Here is a 14,098-nt window from a genome sequence, read left to right on the forward strand (position 1 = left end):
GGCTTTTTCTTTACTTTTACTATTTTCTACACTGTAGAATAATAGTGAAGACATCAACACTATGAAATAACACATATGGAATCATGTAGTAACCAAAAAAGTGTGAAACAAATCAAAATATATTTTATATCTGAGAATCTTCAAAGTAGCCACCCTTTGCCTTGATGACAGGGGGGAAAAAAACATTTAATAAAAAATAAACTCACTTCCTCTTAAGCAAGCTGTCACACCCTGGCTCTGGGACTCTATTTGTTGAGCCAGGGTGTGTTTATTCTATGTGTTATATTTCTATGTTGGGGGTTCTAGTTTGTCATTTTCTATGTTGGCCTGAGTGACTCCCAATCAGAGGCAACGTGTGTCAGCTGTTTGCTGGTTGTCTCTGATTGGGAGCCATATTTAAACTGTCGGTTTTCCTTTGTGTTTTGTGGGTTCTTGTTTCGAGTTGGTTGTGTTATACCGTGTACTGTCACGTTTCCGTCTTTTGTTGTTTTGATCACGTTTCGCTAAATAAATGAGTATGTTTGCCTGCAACGCTGCGCCTTGGTCTACTCCTTACCCTGACGATCGTGACAGAAGAACCCACCTTAAAAGGACCAAGCAGCGTGTCCAGGAGCAGGCAGACTGGACATGGGAGGAAGCGCCAGGTAAAGAGATGGAGAGGTTGGCGATGGCCCAGGTGGGCAAATCGTGGTCCTGGGAGGACATGCTCAGGGGCAAGGGACCTTGGGGTAGGATTAAGGCCCTGGCGAGAGAGGAGCAGCGGCGTCAGCAGTGTCATCGTCGGAAGGACGAGAGGCAACCCCAAAAATTTTTTAGGGGGGGGCACAGGGCATGGGCGGCTGGGCAGCAGGAGGCTGCCACAGGGCGATTTGGAGAGGAGGCCACCGGGTTTGGGGGGCCAGAAGGCAGGTTGGCGGAGCCTGGATGGAGAGCGGAACCAACTTCCAGTGCTCAGGCATGGCAGCATGGGACGGGGCAGGTTCCGCGGTATGCGGAGCGGCGTACTGTGCCACGAGTGGTCCGGCATAGTCCTGTACGTCCTGTGCGAGCACCCCGCACGTGTCGTGCGAAGGTGGGTATGCAGCCAGGACGGAGTGTGCCGGCTCAACGCTCGTGGTCTCCTATGCCTCTCCGCGGTCCCGGATATCCTGCTCCAGTGTCACGTGCTGTTATGCCAGTACGGGTACACAGCCCTGTACGTCCTGTGCGGATGCCACACACAGAGTGTGTGAGGGTAGGCATTCAGCCAGGACGGGTGGTGGCCGCTCTTCACTCCAGGTCTCCTATCCGTCTCCACAGCCCGGTTCGGCCTGTCCCTGCTCCACGCACCAAGCCTACGGTGTGCGTCGCCAGCCCAGCCCGGCCTGTCCCTGCTCCACGCACCAAGCCTACGGGGTGCATCGCCAGCCCAGCCCGGCCTGTCCCTGCTCCACGCACCAAGCCTACGGGGTGCGTCGCCAGCCCAGCCCGGCCTGTCCCTGCTCCACGCACCAAACCTACGGTGTGCGTCGCCAGCCCGGCCCGGCCTGTTCCTGCCACTCGCACCAAACCTACAGTGCGCGTCGCCAGCCCGGCCCGGCCTGTTCCTGCCACTCGCACCAAGCCTACGGTGTGCGTCGCCAGCCCGGCCCGGCCTGTTCCTGCCACTCGCACCAAACCTACGGTGCGCGTCGCCAGCCCGGCCCGGCCTGTTCCTGCCACTCGCACCAAGCCAGGGGTGCGAGTCGCCAGCCCGGCCCGGCCTGTTCCTGCCACTCGCACCAAGCCAGGGGTGCGAGTCGTCAGCCTGGTCCAGCCTGTTCCTGCCACTCGCACCAAGCCAGGGGAGAGAGTCGTCAGTCCGGTGAGGCCCGTTCCGGCTCCACGCACCAAGCCAGGGGTGCGAGTCGTCAGTCCGGTGAGGCCCGTTCCGGCTCCACGCACCAAGCCAGGGGTGCGAGTCGTTAGTCCGGTGAGGCCCGTTCCGGCTCCACGCACCAAGCCAGGGGTGCGAGTCGTCAGTTCGGTGAGGCCCGTTCCGGCTCCACGCACCAAGCCAGGGATGCGAGTCGTCAGTCCGGTGAGGCCCGTTCCGGCTCCACGCACAAAGCCAGGGGTGCGAGTCGTCAGCCCGGTCCGGCCAGTTGCTACTCCACGCACCAAGCCAGGGGTGCGCATCGTCAGCCCGGTCCGGTCCATTCCTGCTCCACGCACCAAGCCAGGGGTGTGTATCGTCAGCCCGGTTCGGCCAGGTGCTACTCCACGCACCAAGCCAGGGGTGCGCATCGTCAGCCCGGTCCGGTCCGTTCCTGCTCCACGCACCAAGCCAGGGGTGCGTGTCGTCAGTCCGGCTCCGGCCAGCGGGGCTAGACCGGACCAGGGGCGCTATGGGGGGTTGATTGGAGGGTGGTGGGCAAGGCCGGAGCCAGAACCGCCGCCGAGGAGGTATGCCCACCCAGCCCTCTCCTGTTTAGCTCTTATTGAGGCGCGGTCGCAGTCCGCGCCTTTAGGGGGGGGTACTGTCACACCCTGGCTCTGGGACTCTATTTGTTGAGCCAGGGTGTGTTTATTCTATGTGTTATATTTCTATGTTGGGGGTTCTAGTTTGTCATTTTCTATGTTGGCCTGAGTGACTCCCAATCAGAGGCAACGAGTGTCAGCTGTTTGCTGGTTGTCTCTGATTGGGAGCCATATTTAAACTGTCGGTTTTCCTTTGTGTTTTGTGGGTTCTTGTTTCGAGTTGGTTGTGTTATACCGTGTACTGTCACGTTTCCGTCTTTTGTTGTTTTGATCACGTTTCGCTAAATAAATGAGTATGTTTGCCTGCAACGCTGCGCCTTGGTCTACTCCTTACCCTGACGATCGTGACACAAGCAAAGAAATAAGAAAAAAGACAATAGAAGAAAAATATGCATTGCATCAGCCAAAAACAGTTATTGTCTTTTTGTTGTTAAGTTCTCTTTCAATCTATCATTTGTTGCATTTTCTGTTTTAAAGATAATGGATGATAGTTTTTCTTCACTTTGTGTGTGTGAGTGCCATTGACGGTATTAAATGGGGGGGAGCAATGCCAATAGTCCGGGTAGCCATTTGATTAGATCTTCAGGAGTCTTATGGCTTGGGGGTAGAAGCTATTTAGAAGCCTCTGGGACCTAGACTTGGCGCTCCGGTACCGCTTGCCGTGCGGTAGCAGAGAGAACAGTCTATGACTAGGGTGGCTGGAGTCTTTGACAATTTTTAGGGCCTTCCTCTGACACTGCCTGGTATAGAGGTCCTGGATGGCAGAAAGCTTGGCCCCAGTGATTAACTGGGCCGTACGCACTACCCTCTGTAGTGCCTTGCGGTCGGAGGCCGAGCTGTTGCCATACCAGGCGGTGATGCAACCAGTCAGGATGCTCTCGATGGTGCAGCTGTAGAAGCTTTTGAGGATCTGAGGGCCCATGCCAAATATTTTTTGTCTCCTGAGGGGGAATAGGTTTTGTCATGCCCTCTTCATGACTGTCTTGGTGTGCTTGGACTATGTTAGTTTGTTGGTGATGTGGTCACTCTGCGGTAATAGTGACTGTTGGTTTGATTTACAATAGATAGTGGCACCAATTACATTTCATTAGATGGATACAACTAGTGAATGTGATGAGGAGTGAAATTGTCATTGCTCATCTTCAAATAACATTTAATTTCAGGAGAAATGTATGACTGTTGTCAAAACATTAATAAAATAAACATATCTGCAAAATGGTAAGAAGACAAATATGTCCTGTATCAGTGAAGCCAGGCATATCTGTCCTGTGAAATATTTCATTAGATGTGATGGTGTTCCAACTTCCATGTGTGCGTTTGGCTGCCAGTGGTGATGTCTACCTTCCATCCATCTATCCAGAATACCAAGCAGCTCTCCTTTCCTCTCTGTCCGCTGGACTGCTCTAATAAGCTATGGCTGAAAATAGCCCCTCTCTAGGGAGAGCCACAACACACACAGACACAGACACACACACGCATGCACGTATGTACAGTGTACATATGCACGCAAGCATACACACACACACACACACACACACACACACAGGGCTATCGACCTAGGGCTATCGACCTATAGGTCTCTGTAGGTATCCAGGGACGTATGAGATGGACCGCCTCCTTTCTTCCCCGTCAGCCAGTTGCTATGACGATCTGCTACTACAGTCTGCAGCCACCATGGTGACCAGTAATGATGCTTAGGGAAAGGGATCGGGACGCATATTTTCAGCGCATGGTGCATGTTAGAGGGGCTGCTGGGATGGGGGAGCAGGGGGAACGTGGGTAGAGGAGCACCGTCAGCAGGGGTTATTCATCTATGCTATACACACACATACACACATAGACACCGTTCCATCATTCCACCACTCATGCCAATGCTATTGCTATAGGTGGGGAAACAAAGCAGCCTTCCAGCCTCCCCATTGGCCGCTCAAAAAAAGGAAAAGGTGATTATGCATTGAGGGGAGGTAGGCAACCAATGGGATGTACCGCTTTCTACCCCGCCCATCTAACGCACATTCACACTGCTGCTAGGCTAGGCATTGTGTAAGCCCCTCAAGCAGGAGAAGGTGGAGAAAGAGAGGGAGTACATCTAGAGATATCTGCCAGTGGTGCTTGCCTATGGAGCTGTGAGGGGAACGGCACCTCCGTACCTTCAGGCTCTGATCAGTCCCTACACCCAAACGAGGGCATTGCGTACATCCACCTCTGGCCTGCTGGCTCCCCTTCCTCTGCGGAAGCATAGTTCCCGCTCAGCCCAGTCAAAACTGTTCGCTGCTCTGGCACCCCAATGGTGGAACAAGCTCCCTCACGACGCCAGGACAGCGGAGTCACTCACCACCTTCCGGAGACATTTGAAACCCCACCTCTTTAAGGAATACCTGGGATAGGATAAAGTAATCCTTCTACCCCCCCCCCCCCCCCCCCCTCTTAAAAAAAAAAAAAAAAAAAATTGTAAAGTGGTTATCCCACTGGTTATAGGGTGAATGCACCAATTTGTAAGTCGCTCTGGATAAGAGCATCTGCTAAATGACGTAAATGTAAATGTAAATATCTAGGGCAATATGGTTAATAAATCCATAAAGCCACTGATAGATGTGGTGGCTTGTTTGGCTTTTATGCACAAAATGTCACCTAAGAGTGTATACATGGGGGAAGATTATTCTAACACAAAAACTAAACAATGGTTGGAATGTCTGACCTAAGCCATACTCAAATTATTTAAATAAAATATCCCTTTTTAGGAGCAAGTCTCTGTGTGCGGATATTTCTTCTGCATTTGCATTAGATTATTATGTGCAGTCAGCAATTTCCATGGCAGAATGCCCTTTACATGATTTTGTACCGTGACTTGGCAGATACAATGGCATCTAATATTGATGACTTGTATGCTGAATTATGATTCTGCCAAACAGTATGAAACAATATAAAAATTATAATTTGTATGATTTATATTCATTTGTTTTGGTACTGTCCATATGTAGCTTGTTTTTGGTCGCAGGTTCAGGAATGGCTGAAGAATTGCAGCATTTACCTGGAGCTAACTCTGCAAATAGCACTGCTGGGTGATTTAAAAAGTCATAGTCAATCAGTCAATAATTTAATAATACTCTTAGCAAAAATGTTTATCTTTAATTTACAATATGGAGAATCCATGAGAATAGAAAGGTTCAGAACTTTTGTGAAACATCACAGCACAGTTAAAAAATATATGGCAAATAGAAATCAAAACTGGATGGTGTTCAGAGATAGATGGGAGGGGTTGAGTGGAGCTGAAGGATGGTACTAAAAACAAAAAAAAGAGAACTATTGTAAAATATACTGTATTCGTCAAATGTATACAGTATATATAAGCTGGAAGTAGAAGCCTAAGTGTTGTTGTCCGTTAGTTTACTCCAATTAGGGGAGGGATGGTAGGGATAGAGGAAAATAATACATTTTAATATTTTTTTCAATATGGGGAATAGGAAATGATGCAGACAATTACATTGATGGAAGCCTCAATCTATCTGCAATATTAAAGCTGATCAACCCCCCCCCCCCCCCCCCCCAAAAAAATAATAATAAATGGTATTACAAAAAAATTATAGTAATAATAATCAAAACGAAGGAGCGATAATTAGCGAATCACAGGCTAATGCTATAGCTAGTTCCCTGATAGAGAGGTCACATTGGCCCACTCATCCTCTTGTCTTCAGACAGACAGTAGGTAGGAAGTTGTGGTGTCTAGAGGATGTCTGGGGCAGAAAATTCCCACAGAATCAATGAGAGCAGCAGAGCCTGCACTGCTGTGGTCGATTCTCTGCCAGTCAGTGTGGTGTAATGGAGCCGTTTCTTTCTCCACTGTTCATCCGCATTTAACTGATTTCTTTTTTTTTCCTGTGCTAACATCAATTGGATAGAAAATGACCTTAAAAACTTTAGGGAGCACCCAAAACATCCACTTGCTTTTTCGACTATTGTACCTATTTTATCTCTTGGCATAAAGAGATCCTGATTACTGTACATTATTCCACTACTAAACTAGCTCAGTAGTTCTACTCCTAAATTTGAACCTTGCTATCACAAGACCCGCCACAGTGCTCCTAGCCGATGGTAGATAAAACACAGATCCCTAGGGAGGTTTCCTTCATCACCCTCCTCCCTCCTCATGTTGACTCATATTGGGGGGTTACTAACCATAGGGCAGGCAGTCCACTTGGGTAGTTAACATCCCCTTTCCACTATTCTCCATCCCTCCCTCCCATTGCCTTTCTCTATCCCTTTCTCCTCACTCATAATGGGCAGTCCACGTGGGTAGTGCATATTCTCTCTTCTCTCTCCATCCCTCTCTCTCATCCCTCCACCCCCCCCCCTCCCATTCCTCTCTCCATCCTTTTCTCCCTCCCATCTCTTTCCCATCCCTCTCCACTTCTCTCCCTACCTCTCTCCCATCCCCCTCTCTCTCTCCATCCCTCTCTCCATCCTTATCATTATCCCTCTCTCCATCCCTCTCTCCATCCCTCTCTCCTTCCCTCTCTCCCCTCCTCCACACACACGTCATGCTGTGGCCTCTTGTACTAACGACACCACGTCCAGGCCCTAACGAGATCACACGCTGATGTGAACTCCATCTGCTCCCCTCATTGCCCCCCACCCCTCCCTTCCCTCTCATCCACCCCCACCCTCTAAGAGATAGGCTAAATGCCCCATCTGCTTGTGTCACAATATCTGTCCCCCTCTCTCTAAAGACTATGGTGTGTGCATGGCTCCCATCAACACTGTGTGTTAGCCAGTCACATTGCATTGTGTGGTTTGTTCCAAAGACTCAGTTGAGAGAGAGAGAGAGAGAGAGAGAGAGAGAGAGAGAGAGAGAGAGAGAGAGAGAGAGAGAGAGAGAGAGAGAGAGAGAGAGAGAAAACGGGATGTTTAGTTTTAAGAGATTGATCTCTTCAGTTCCATTATTCTAATAAGTCCTTATTATCAATACATTTGACGTCTGATATCAATGCAATGTCACCGACATATTTTCAAAAGAAATATTATTTTTCACTGCCACCATACAACTATATGATTGGCTTTGAACTAATCACATGGTTTTACTTTAATCGGGAAAGTGAAATTGGATTTCCGTCATGACAGGTCTATAATAGTGTAACAACTTTGTAATAAGGACTGTCCACTTTCACTATTGTGCTTCATCGTACAGGATACAAAACAGAAAACGCAATGTTCCAAAGGTCTGATTCTTACACCTGAGCAAACTCCTCCACACCTCAGATGGAGAGAAAGAGAGAGAGTCTCTGCTAAAGCACCTTGTGTGATATTATGATCCTACTGTACCTTGCCAAAAGTCTGCGCGTGCAGGTGGTGTGCGTGCGTGAGTGTGAGTGTAGAGAGTGCATTGTATTGTTTTGCTTACACCATGCACCAATATACCAGACTCTTCAGGGATTAGATTCCTCCATTAACGAAAATACTGTATTACAAAACAGTCTTCATATTATTGTGTATTTAGATTTCATTAAAATTACTGAATTGAACCGTTATCTTTGGTGCGTAGCCGATAGCTAACACCCACATACGATAGCCAGATAACCCACCTAACGCTGGGGGTCTACAACCGATACACAGAGAAACGCATACATAATGTATCTAACATAAATGCAATGCGAAACACAATTGTGTATATTTGTATAGAAATTGGGTTCGGTTAGGCTATTTCTAGATCGCACCATTTGAGTATTTGTCTGACTCTGTATCTACATTATCGGAATAATCTACTATTTGATAGTATGATGCCCCCACACGCAAACATGCACAACGAAAAACAGCTAAAATCAAATAGACCATCTGTCATGCATTCCACTGAAAATATATCTTATAATTTCAAAACATAAAAACATTCAAAACGCTATTCTACATAACCGGACTGCACTAACCTGTTCCGTCTCGTGGCCGCGTCGTTGTTTCCGTTTAATTTGAGATCTCTGAACCGCTACTGATTGTCGAACCACTGTAAAGTCGTCGCGAGATTTAAACGGGAAATGCACTTCTTTCCTCAATGTGGGCCCCACCAACTACGTATGGCCAAAGTGTAGAATAGATATCCTGTCCCTACCCTTTTAACAGTCTTTCTAAACTAGTAAACAAATAATTATTGCAGACCCATTTAATGTGTTTACAATAACAAATAAATACAATTAGGCCTACAATAAGTCGAGAACACACAAATATTTTTGATGAAAATAAGTGATTTCCATTACATGTCAAGGATTTACATGATTTTCATCACATGATCTGTGTGTAATCCTTATGCTTTAGATGAATATTATTTGGAAGAAATACACATTTGTTTGGGTTAAAGCTACTCTAAGTTGTGCAGAGTATTACACAATAGCTTAATAGGTCCTTATTGCGTTGGTTATGATAAGGTAAGACAGGGCATCTATGAGTCAAATCCTCAGAAATCATGGCTATTACATTCGTTGAAATGGCCAATGAGCAAATGTAAATCTTATGGATTGTGGCTTTAATGGAACTGAATCTTCAAGATGTCAATCTATCAAAAATGCTGTTCAATGTAACTCATGCAAATATGCTAAGTTAATAATTGTACTTATATTATGTACATTTACATTTACATTTTAGTCATTTAGCAGACGCTTTAGATGTTTTTTATTTTTTTTATTTTTGTATTTTTTATTTTTTTTCCATACTGGCCCCCCGTGGGAAACGAACCCACATCCCTGCCGGCCAAACCCTCCTACCTTGGACGACGCTGGACCAATTGTGCGCCGCCCATGGGTCTCCCGGTCGCGGCCGGCTGCGACAGAGCCTGGACATGTATACATGTATATAATATATAGGCTGATTATAATATATGTACTCCATTATAATATACGTGGATTTTAAAAAATCTGTATTTACTAATTCAATCAGTGTTCACATTATATTCACTCTGGCCCTCATGTTCATCTCAGGGAACTGCCGTACAGGAGTGACATCTACTGGATGAAAATGAGTATTACAGTTAAGAGGTATCATCTGCATTGAAATCAAGATGAGACATCAGGATAAGGCAGAATTTACATAGCCTGATGTCCAGTTCTTGCACCAGAGACAACAGATGTCTGATTTTCAAGCCGGCTAGTAGAAGATACCCATACCCTTACAGTAACATGGTTTCAACTAGATGTAATGTCTTCTGCTCATCAATACATTATTTTACTCCAAGAGATCCATTTAAAACACCACAATAATTTTGATTGTAAGAATGAATGAGACACAATAATCTATCTTGTCATAGTCATCCATCAAACTTTAATCACACACAAAGCATTTATACAGTACCAACAATCAAATATTATTCTCTGTTAAGACATACAGAAGTGAAGGTTACACATATGATTTCATCAATCATTATATATTTTGTATTCTATATCTTAATTCAATAATTCATTATGTACAATTGTCTTCATGTGAAGAAATGAGGCAGAGACTTCGAGTGAGAGAGAGAAGTCTGAGAGAGTGAAAGAGGGTGAAGGAGGGTTAGGTATTTAAGGTTGATTTTACATTGTCTTAAGGTCTGTGATGGTCATTGGTTGTGGTCAGGGGTCAGATGGTGAGGCGGTTGTGGGAGGCACTGGTCGGCCTCTCCAGGTATTGGTGGACACCTGGAGAGACAGCCCAATGAGAAAGAGGAATCACCACATGTAGGAGTCGTCATATCTGGAGAGGGAACAGAGGGAAGAGGGAGAGAGGAAGAGAGGGAGAGAGAGAGAACAATGAGTCATGTGGAAATGAACATTTGGTTTACTCCTGGGCTACCCAAAGACACACCCACTAAAAGTTGTGCATGCCAGTCTTTTCCTATACAGTAGGTGGCTGTAGCCGATAAAGCAGCCATTCTTTGACGCTACAATATTGAAATAACCCCAGAAACAAAGAGATATCAGTCTTTGCATCTTCCGTTGAAATTGTGTTGGAAATGTTTGATATCTTTGATGGACTGACCTTGATCTCTGGTCTCTCTCTGCATTGTTGCCGAACAGCAACTCTGACATCACTCCCTCCTGGGTGGACCTCTTGCCATACCTAGAAAAAAGGAAGGAAGAAAGAGAGAGAGAGAGAGAGAGAGAGTAAAGACTGTCAAACTTCCACTCCCCTCTAAGCATACTGCAGGATGATCCCACTTCTCAATGACAGCTAGAACAGTTTGCTGTCTGAATGTGTCTAAAGGTGCCAAGGTAGCTGTCCGAGGTGTGTGTAATGGGAGAGGGGAGATATAATTATGTGTATGTGTGAAACTTGAGCATGTCAGCCCACAAACTCCCACAGACACTGGAGCCACCAGACAAGGCCAATTAGAACCTAGTGAGTCAGAGGTCCTTTCCTCTGAAAATATGCATTCGAGGCCTTTCTTGGTCAACTACCAAAGATAATGAGGTTTTTAAATGGCATGATAATGTAGTTCTCTGTAGTAAGGTAGGTAATAGACTGAGAAACTACGCTTGGATTGTTCAGGCAAAATCGAATTGTTCTTCTTTCCGGTGTGTTTGTCTGTTTGTGTATGAGCACTCCCTGCACAGATGATGTCTGCACAAACGATCAATTTCTCTTTGAAATTTAAATTGGAAGTTGAATATCTCTGAGGGATTTGGCTGGAATTGCTTCCTCTGTGGGGTAAACATTTTGAGTGGAAGATGTTCACTTTCCCATCATGCCACCTAACCTGCCATTCATAACGGCTATGCAATTTTACGCTCCAATTCAACGCCACTGGGCACTCTAAAGCGATGCCAGTGAAGCGGAGGTAAGCATAATCAGCCAGCCTTCTAAGAAAGCGACCGAGGCAATCACACCTGCTCCATAGACAGCGGGTTGTAACAAAATGTAAAAGGGAACCATCATTGTCAGACCAATATTACTGTTATATATTTTTGATTCCAGGAAAATCAGTGTTCTTGCTGCAGGCAAAGCTTCTCTAATGTTCAAATTAGCATTTCCGATTGATCATTCATATTTGGCGGCAGGTATCCAAACGGTTAAGAGTGTTTGGCCAGTAACCGAAAGGTCACTGGTTTGAATCCCCAAGCTGACTAGGTGAAACATCTGCCAATGTGCACTTGAGCAAGGCACTTAAACCCGAATTGCACCTGTAAGTCACTTTGAAAAGAGTGTCTGCTAAATGACTAAAATGTTAAATGTAGTCCAATGTGTTATTATGACAGACAAGAAGAACAAACTCCACTAAGTGTCATCCTCTTGGACTATCAAGTTCTCATCTACACTTTTCCAGTATATGATTGGTCGTCATCCAGGCCATTGTGATATTATGACAACTTAAATGTGGATGCTATATGATAATGGATTATAAAAGAGTAAAAATGTTGCCCTCTAAGTTGAATGTAAGAGGGTTGGATATATTTTCTTAAAGATCAATGGCCTATTTGAATATCATGAATAATATCAGGTGTGCCTGATTCAGTGCCATTTCAGCATAAGACATAGACCACCTCTTCAACCCAGACATCACCATATTAATATAGAATATGTTATAGGGAACCTGCAGGCACACAGATATCCATAATTCGATTTGGAGACTTCACGTGGGTCTGTCTTCACAGGTTTTATTGCTATGGCATTATTTATATGGAGGGCCAAAAGCTTTTTGAGAGTGCCCTGTAATAAAATGTTGAAAATATATATCATGGTATATTAAGAGCTTGATGCAAAAATAAGAGCAGAAAACTCAGGGGCCACTGTCACAGTAGACTACTTAACCTACACCAGAATAAACATGAAAAACTGTTCCATTTGCCATAAAAAAACGAGGTATGCCGTTTATAACTTAATAGAAAACATGTCCTTTGATGTTAGGACAAGGAAGAAAGATAATTTAAATGGCAAAAGCCGCTGCGTAGAGTGCCATATGGCGCGCGCAAGGTCTGCTTACCTCTGTCTCGTGATGAGATTGATGTAGTGTCTGAGCGCGGTGTAGTATTTGGCCAGCTCTTCAGGAGGCGCGTCTTCTCCGGGGTTCTCCGGTTTAGGTGGGTAGGCGTCCACGAAAGTCCCGAGACACACCAGCACGCACAACACCAAGGCGACCAAGATGGTCCAGGGTTTCAGCATAAAGGCCATCTGTGGTCAGGAAAAGGGGGGTAGGGACCACGTGATTGTTAAATGTTAAAAAGCCTCAACGGAGCTAAATAATATAGCCTAAATAGCCTACCAATCAATATTACACCAATTTCATAGATGAGCAGGCATCCTAATAAAAAATATGTTTTAGAAGGCTAACATCGTGCGCAATGATGTCCACCTGTTAATAATGGATCATTTCGATCCTGTATTATTCTTTAATTAAATCTGCATTTTCTGTAGGCTACTGAATGCGTCTTGAGAGGAAGTTACAGTACAAGCTAATTCTCCATGTTTGATTACTAATTAGAATTCAAATCGAAATAATTACCTACAAAGTAATAGGAATGAGTTTGAAAGGGAACAAGCAACAAGTAATACAGCAGAAATAATTGGTAAAAGCTTACCAATTATATTATATTTCCCCTTGGAAACATGTTTTCTCTATAATTCACTAGTAATTGGTAGAATAGTAGGCTATTCAACATGAACATGATTTATTATGCTATTGTCAAATATTTGCAACTGTTATAGGAATGCATGTTGTGCCTACAGCATTCAGGGCTACAACTTTCGCGCCGTAGCTGTCCATGGTTCTGAAAAGCTTTTTCTAGTATTTTCTAGCATTTTCATGATCGGACCATTCAAATGTTTTCAATGACGAACTGCACAAATAGCTACTCATTTTTGATGTCCAAAGATGCAAAGAAATGTAAGCGTCCGCACCACGAGAGCTTAAAAGTAATACAAGCAAAACCTGCAAACATTTCAAATGCACAAGACTAAAAGTTGTACTTACTTTGAGAAGACTTGACGTGAGCTACAGGTAGTTAAGACAACAGGTGTCTGCGTCCAGCAGTGTGGATTCTATTGCTTGGCTTCTGCAATGTTCCTTTTTTAACTGGTGTCTTTGCAGCAAATCGCTGGTCTTTTGCTTCACTCCAACACAAGGGGGTTTATATACCCATCGTCGCCTCGTCAATGCAGTGGGACGGGTGGCTGTGATGGTGAGAAGGGGGATGGGGGCACAATACCGACGTCACCTGATGATTAACATATTACTAATGCATCACACTAGTCGAACTATGTTGGGAAACTCAATTTGAATCTCTGACGTAGGCTATAAGGACATTAGGGCAATTTTGATCACACCTGTCCTATTGACAAACCAATGGAATGCTGTCAAACAATTTGGAGGGACGATGTCAAACATAGCTAAATGGTAATAAGCTTCAAACAGTCTAAAGAACGATAATCATTAGGCCTTTACTCATTCTTTCACAATTTCCAATGGATATCTTGGTTAAAACAGCAACAACATATAGTGCCGGGCCTCGACATATAAGGATTACACTGATTCGACATCAGTAGGCAAAATATCTATTATTATGACTTACAAGGGATAATACTCCCTATAGGTCAGAAAGTGAAATGTACCCATTAGAGTGTTTGGTGGAGTAGCCTAATCCAATAACCA

At 45.0% G+C, this 14,098-nt stretch overlaps 1 protein-coding gene across 1 annotated transcript; it reads right to left on the bottom strand.

Annotated features, from left to right (window-relative positions):
• Positions 1–9,834: 9,834 nt before the first annotated feature.
• Positions 9,835–13,530, bottom strand: LOC311103449 (peptide YY-like). Its single transcript, XM_084145018.1, has 4 exons — positions 13,421–13,530; positions 12,434–12,621; positions 10,492–10,572; positions 9,835–10,206 (listed from the first exon to the last, which is right to left on the bottom strand). Exons 2-4 carry the CDS (start codon positions 12,619–12,621, stop codon positions 10,182–10,184), a joined length of 294 nt encoding a protein of 97 aa, XP_084001144.1. The 5' UTR covers positions 13,421–13,530; the 3' UTR covers positions 9,835–10,181.
• Between the last annotated feature and the right edge of the window lie 568 nt (positions 13,531–14,098).

Source organism: Coregonus lavaretus (assembly GCF_964263955.1).
Source record: "Coregonus lavaretus genome assembly, chromosome: 28".
Lineage (NCBI taxonomy): Eukaryota > Metazoa > Chordata > Actinopteri > Salmoniformes > Salmonidae > Coregonus > Coregonus lavaretus.

Bases quoted from the DNA above. Each gene is read 5' to 3' on its own strand.
- LOC311103449 (XM_084145018.1), bottom strand. From the start codon at position 12,621: ATGGCCTTTATGCTGAAACCCTGGACCATCTTGGTCGCCTTGGTGTTG. The intron at 10,573-12,433 runs GTAAGCAGACCT...CCTTTTTTCTAG, and splicing joins AATCTCATCACGAGACAGAG to GTATGGCAAGAGGTCCACCC. The intron at 10,207-10,491 runs GTCAGTCCATCA...TTCCCTCTCCAG, and splicing joins GAGAGAGACCAGAGATCAAG to ATATGACGACTCCTACATGT.